We start from the raw sequence: 7,125 nt of genomic DNA, 5'->3' as shown, positions 1-7,125 counted from the left end.
TTACGGTCTATGTATTAAATATGTATGTGTTATTTGGATATAATATCCTCATGTTGGCATAACCATTAAACATTTTCAGATAGAATATATTCATATTTTAGAAAATTTAAAAAAGCTACTTTTATGTTTTATATATGATTTTTTAAATGGATTATAAATATTAGTCTATATGATAGATAGATAGATAGATAGATAGATAGATAGATAGATAGATAGATAGATAGATAGATAGATAGATAGATAGATAGATAGATAGATAGATAGATAGATAGATAGATAGATAGATAGATAGATAGATAGATAGATAGATAGATAGATAGAATATCTGCTCTAGCATGCTCTAGCACCAAGCAGGAAGGGTGCGCCGCCACACAGCTCCATCTTCCGGCCAATTTGAACACAACTTCTAAACATTATTGGTTATTTAAATGCTCACATGGTTTGCTCCCGTGAATGAGATAAAAGTGCAAACATGGCGGCGTGAAACTGTACAAACTAGCTCGGATGGAGGAGCAATAATTAAAACAGCTCGAAAGTTTCTTGTTTTTTTTTCTTCGTGAACACAGAGCTGTTTTTGAATGTCCTCGTTCCACGCCGTTTAGAAGGACAGAAGTGTAGAGGAGAAAACACTGGACCGGACCGGACCATCGCTTCAAAACAATAGGGCTCGAAGAGAAAGTGGGCTGAGATGAACGGGGTAGGTTACACGGCTTGTTCCGCACACACGGTGATTGTTTGATTGGTCTCGTGTGTTTGATGGCGAAATGAGAACACTGTTCTGGTGATTCGGTAAACCGCAACACACGGACTAACTGACTGATTCTGGTTCCTGTTTGATAAGTTCCATGAATGGATGTGCCGTCGTGCCTGTAGTCAATGGGATGTACGATACGTGTATTAGTAGTGCAGTTGATCAGGGCGTTTAAAGCAGATAAAAGAACAATAGCGCTGCGGCGAGTAGTATTATAACACTGAACCGCGCGAGCGCAGCTGTTAAAGGCCCAGTGTGGGCGTGTTCATCAAGTATCAATAACATCACCATCACTACCTTATCCAATTTATCATCGGTTCAGATGTGCTATTTGGTTATTCCTCTCCAGTGTATGTATGTATATATATATATATATATATATATATATATATATATATATATATATATATATATATGTATATATATATATATATATATATATATATGTGTATGTGTGTGTGTGTATGTATGTGTGTGTTTTTACTTAAAAATGAAGTTTATACAATTATTTATGATTAGTATATTTCTCATGTATTATTATTATCAAAAGTAATTATAATTTATCAATATATTTTACATAAGTACTATTACATTTGTTATTATTATTTATTAATTACCACAAGTAATTATTGTTTATTAGTATATTTTACACAACATGTATTATTATTATTATTACCACAAGTAATTCTAATTTATTACTATATTTCATCCAATTAATATGTTTACATTTTATTATTATTATTATTACCCCAAGCAGCCTAATTATAATTATTGGTTTATTTTACACAATATGTACTAATTTATTATTATTGTTATTTAGTAATTCTAATTTATGATTGATTAGTATATTTTACACCATACAGATTATATATCACCCACCTAGTCTGTTACATTCCCTTTAAACATAAAAAAAAATAAGTTCAAAGCCCATTCAGTAAATCATCGATTACCAAATCATATTCAGTGTGGGCTAATGAAACTTTATAAAGTGTAGCGATGCTTTGAGAGAAACTGGCAGCAAGCTGAGGAGCAAATTGGCTGATTCTGGTTCTGGTTGCCTTTATTCCCCTTTAAGCAAATTAGTTTGATGTTTATTTGCTCTATTACAGGCCAAACTAGCCTTTAAAAATAACTGCATTTGAATCACGATCCAAACAAAGATGTTCATTTTGACAACACATTTTGATTTAGTTTTGGTCACCTGGGTTATTATTTTTAATGTTTAGTTAAATTGTAATGCATTCATTGAACATTTAAGCCTTACATAACCGACTGTTACTTGAATACGACAAAACCACCATATTCACCCACCTTTTTAGCAGAGCTTTTAATTGACTTGCTACTTCTTTATTTTATTTTATTTTATTTTTCAGTTTTATTTATTTATTGTTGTTGATTGTTTTTTTTTTAATTCTGTAGCACTTTGAGATTTTGTTTAATATAAAGTGCATTATAAATAAAATGTATTATATATATATATATATATATATATATATATATATATATATATATATATATATATATATATAATATATATAATTTTTTTAAATTAACAATGTGTGTCCTGTTATGTGTAGCTGATACCTGATTGCTCAACTGTATGGCCCTGGTATGTTTTTTAGTTTTTTTTAATTATAGCTGGAATGACAAAAAAAAATGCTTGGAGGCGCAGATACATTTCCACCGCACAGAAATCTCAATTCAGTTGGTGACTGCTTTCTAAAAGTCACTGTTTTGCAGGACGTCATATGCAACGGACACTCGCCATTTCACCATCTCTTAAAGCACCGCAGATCACCGCATCATGAAGCGATCACCGTCAAACTCATCCAGGACGGGAAAACTTGGAAGCATGGAGAGCGTAAGAATGAACAAAATGCACTGTTGACATTAGTGATGCTCACTGCATGAATGTGTCGCATCTATTTGCTGCAAGTCATTTATTTCTGTGAATTGTAGCCAGGCGAGGCAGTGCTGTAAACGGTGAGTTCATCCTCCCAAAAACGGCTGTGAATGAAGAGCTGCAGCACTCGGTGCTCAGAGCAGAGGAGCAGACACGTCAACTGCACTGCACGGCATCATATATCCACGCCAGCAGTGCCATCGCTTCCCCCAATCAGAGGAAACGGCCCTCTCGCAAACTTAAAGTAAAGAAGTCCACACAGAGAATGTAAGTCAATGGGGAAGTTGATTCGCTGAAGTTAAAAGTACAGTTCACCCCCAAAAAAATTAATTCAGCCATGTGTGAGTTTCTTTGTTCTGTTGAACACAAAAAATTAACCAAACATGTTCGAGTCTCCATTGACTCCCATAGTATTATCGACATTATGGAAAATATCATCTTTTGTGTTCAGCAGAAGAAAATTCTTAAAGGTTTGGAACAACTTGAGAGTGAGTAAATGATGACAGAATTTTCATTTTTGTGTGATGTCCCTTTAAGATTACAATTTTTAGACTGTTGCTATAAAATGTTTGCAAATATATTGACAAGTTCTGTTCTGTTCACCCGCTTGACAGTCAAGCAACATTGTCTAGCTTTTTCATTTATTGAATTGTACTGATTTTGTACAATTTACTTACTACTGAACAAAGTAAATTTATATTAAATCTATCTATCTGTCACACACACAGAAAAAAAAAGTCATTACTTGAACTAAACATAAGCTAAAATGAAATATAAGAATGTTATTTTAGCTTGTTTCCTTTAGTTAGTTTAGTAACTAAATTAACTAAAACATAAGGCATTAAAAAAGACAACAAAATTACTAAAAATTAAAATATAATTCAAAATATTAACAAAATCTATGTTGTTATATATTAAAGGAACTGTATGTAAGAAATGTATTCCAATTAATCATAAAATGGCCCTGATATGTCACTATAGACATTAAGAAATCATGTTAATTTCAAATACTTATATCACTGACAGCAGTAGTGCGACCAGGATATTATCATTTAAAAGTTGTTGTTGCAGCCCTCAAATGATGTTGACATGACATGGCCTTAAGCTCCGCCCTCCACCTATCGACCAATCACAAAGTCAGTAGTGTTTCTCCATCCGGGTTGCCAGATATGTTCTAGTTACCTCAGCTGCAGCTACAAACGTAGGGGGAGGGGGATACACTGCGATACAGTGATTGCAGTACCAGTTTTGGCCACAATCTTACACACACTTCCTTTAGTAATATACATTTTTGTTAACAATTTATCAGTACACATTATTGTAAAGAAAATAACGTATATTTTTCTCCTTGACATTCTTGGATTACGAATCAATTTTTGTTTTGCAGTGCTGATACCAAGAACCATCAATGCCGAAAGGTTACAGATTACTTTCCCATCAGAAGAAGCTCCAGAAAAAGCAAAAGCGAACTGAAGGTAGTGCACAGATTTAGTTTTTTATGTTACATCAGCTGAAGTTATTGAATATTGAATGCATGTGCCTGGTTTCCGTCAACAGTGTGAAGAGAAGAGGCACATAGACATGCTGATCACAAACGGGATTGAGAATGGAATGATGGTAATCTTTGACAGTGAATTGAGTTGAATGTTGAACTCTGCTGGACGGGCACAAACGTACCTTCATGTCGGTCTTGACAGGTCAGGTACATTGAAGGAAAGGGCAGGGGAGTTTTTGCCACACAGAAGTTCCAGAAAGGGCAGTATGTAGTGGAGTACCATGGAGATCTGCTCCAGATCACAGACGCCAAAAAAAGGGAGGCTTTATATGCACAAGATCCGGCCACTGGCTGCTACATGTATTACTTCCAGTATCTCAGCAAAACGTATTGGTAGGTTCAAGCACCACACCCACTTTCCACCTTTATCTGTGAATGAATTAATACATTTGAAGCAAACTCTCCTAAAGTCAACATTAAAACAGTTTACAATGCATTTTTACTTCTGTAGAAGAAAGTAAATGCAGGTGATTGTGATTTCATGCTGACCAGTGAAACATTATAAGCCAAAACAGACAAGTAAAAAGGACTGAAAGGAATCATTTCAAATGAATCATTTCTATTTAGAAAGACAACATATACTACGCAATTAATTTACAATATGAATAATTCACTGGAATGCACTGAGAATCTCACCTTTCTCTCTCTCCAAATCCTCTCTCTTTTCAGGTTTGTTTTCACACAAATGCTTTAAAATGTAACTGTCCCCTTTTCACTTCTATTCCCTATTAAAAGTGTTAATATTTACTAAATTGTATTTACTACACACAATATGTGTTATTAGTCAAAATGATGGAAAGCGTTTTGAAATATTATCACTCAGTGCTTTAAAGTTAATCAACATTTTTAATTGGGGCAATTTATGTTAGAAAATACAGACATATTACTATAGTGATGTTTAAGCCTCTGCATTATTACTGTGTAAAGAATATATCTTTTGTGTCTGCTGAAAAAACTTTAATGATGCTTTTACACTTAATTATCATTTTAACGTTCGACGGTTAAAGGGTGAGTAGAATAATGTCACTCCATTTTGCCTAGTTTTTTAGCGAGACTTTAACTGAATGTTTCCAGTTTAAAGGGATGGTTCCGTGTTTTTTTTTTTTTAGGCTTGGTTGTGTTTATGGGGCGCAGTATAACATGTCTTAATACTTCTTTTTTTTACGCCGTATTTTTCTTATATTCTCCCTTTATTCCACACCTCTGTCTCCACTGTCCTTTGAATGGCTTGTTTGCTTCCTGCTTCTATGAAGCCCATCCCTCTGAAAAACGCAATGGTCTTAGATTGGTTAGATGGCCAAATGTAGTTTCCTGTATTTTTATTGGCTGAAGTGCCAAGCACAGGTTGTCCGGAAACGCCACGCCCCTTCCCATTACGGGCAGAAGTCACATCTGCGGAGACTAGCGAGGGTTTATGATGTCACCAACCCAGGAAGAAGCTCGTTGTAGTCCAAACCGGCCGTTTTTGTAGGCAATAAACTGCCATAACTTTTAAAGACAATATCTCTTATCTAAATATCTTTTATAAACTGGAACCAACCACCTGGAGGCGATCGAGACGCTTTGGCTTCACTTTTCAGGACTTGTGCAGCACACTTGATGATTTTCACATAATTTCTGCACTGACTTATCACGAAAGGAAAAAATTATGCTTTAGTCGCATAACATTGGTTAATGGAAACGCTGTCAGATTTTTATCGGTATTGAAAAATATTGCAAATGTTTTGCGCAAATCTGGGATGGAAACCAGGCTGTGGACACTTATTAAACTAAATCAACATCGAACTGACTCGAGCTGATAATACTGTGAATCAATTTCTGTTGTATTGCGCGTTATAACAACAATACACATTGTTTCAAAGAAGCAGATTAGAGCTGGGGGATAATATAGTTTACATTTGGACAGACTGACTTTATACAAAAAGATGGGCTGTCTAAAACTGCATTTTGTTCCCCGACAGCGTGGACGCCACGAAAGAGTCGGATCGATTGGGAAGGCTCATCAACCACAGTAAAAATGGCAACTGTCAAACCAAACTCCATGACATTAATGGAATACCTCATCTTATCCTCGTGGCCTCCAGAGACATCCAGGAAGGAGAAGAGCTCCTTTACGACTACGGCGACCGCAGTAAATCTTCGATAGAAGCTCATCCGTGGCTAAAGCATTAATGTACTGTGAGGAGGGAGGGAAAAACACCTTGTTTCTTAACTAGACAGTTTTTAATGTAATTATTGCCTTAGTAAACAGAGAATGTTTTGGGCTAGTAAGTGTAAGGGTATGTTACACAGTGACAGTAACGCGTTAGATTGCGGTACATATTCAACATGTCCTACTTTTAAGATATTTATCCTGCTCTATGACATGCTAGTTTCGGCACATTTCTTTTTGTATATTTTATATATTGGTAGATCAGTGCTTCCAAAGCATGCAGTTATAGTCCAACTTTCTGCATTTTTATAAAGTTTTCTTAATCTAATCTAATGTAAGGTAGTTAGAGGCTTAGCAATAATTATTTATAATGCCCAAACATTTATGTTTGAAGCAGAAAGCCTGTGATGCTAAAAGGAGCAGCGTTTTAAAAGGTTCAGAAAACTGGAATGTGAAACCAAACCTTGATATCATTTGAAATGTTACCATTGTACAATGCTGGGTGTGTCGTGATTAACCTGAACAAAGCTGTACCTGTTACACAAAAGCCGAGTGTTGATGACCAAAAGCTCCGATGACGGGGAGTGTTCAAATCAATCTGTAAGAGATGATGGATGCATTGTTTAAATAAATGATTTTATGCAACTCTTTGCCTCTGTTGTTGTATATACAGTGGTATCCAAACGGCAGTGTTTTGTGTGTATATATTACAGATTGCATGTGGTGATGATAATCATGTTCTCCAGCACCGTTTGAGCTCCAAT

The 7,125-nt window shown here is 35.2% G+C and overlaps 1 protein-coding gene across 1 annotated transcript; it reads left to right on the top strand.

Moving 5' to 3' along the window:
• The first annotated feature begins 370 nt into the window (after positions 1–370).
• On the top strand, positions 371–7,006 carry kmt5aa (lysine methyltransferase 5Aa). The gene is made up of 7 exons (XM_067432713.1): positions 371–697; positions 2,492–2,612; positions 2,711–2,921; positions 4,042–4,129; positions 4,212–4,271; positions 4,352–4,542; positions 6,171–7,006. Exons 1-7 carry the CDS (start codon positions 689–691, stop codon positions 6,379–6,381), a joined length of 891 nt encoding a protein of 296 aa, XP_067288814.1. The 5' UTR covers positions 371–688; the 3' UTR covers positions 6,382–7,006.
• Positions 7,007–7,125: the final 119 nt, after the last annotated feature.

The sequence above is a fragment of the Pseudorasbora parva genome, chromosome 23, assembly GCF_024679245.1.
Source record: "Pseudorasbora parva isolate DD20220531a chromosome 23, ASM2467924v1, whole genome shotgun sequence".
Lineage (NCBI taxonomy): Eukaryota > Metazoa > Chordata > Actinopteri > Cypriniformes > Gobionidae > Pseudorasbora > Pseudorasbora parva.
This window is presented reverse-complemented; position numbering and strand designations above follow the sequence as displayed.

What these genes read in the sequence shown, in the direction of transcription:
- kmt5aa (XM_067432713.1), top strand. An exon ending in AAGAAGTCCACACAGAGAAT is followed by an intron (nt 2,922 to 4,041) that starts GTAAGTCAATGG and finishes TTTGTTTTGCAG; the next exon opens with TGCTGATACCAAGAACCATC. An exon ending in TATCTCAGCAAAACGTATTG is followed by an intron (nt 4,543 to 6,170) that starts GTAGGTTCAAGC and finishes GTTCCCCGACAG; the next exon opens with CGTGGACGCCACGAAAGAGT.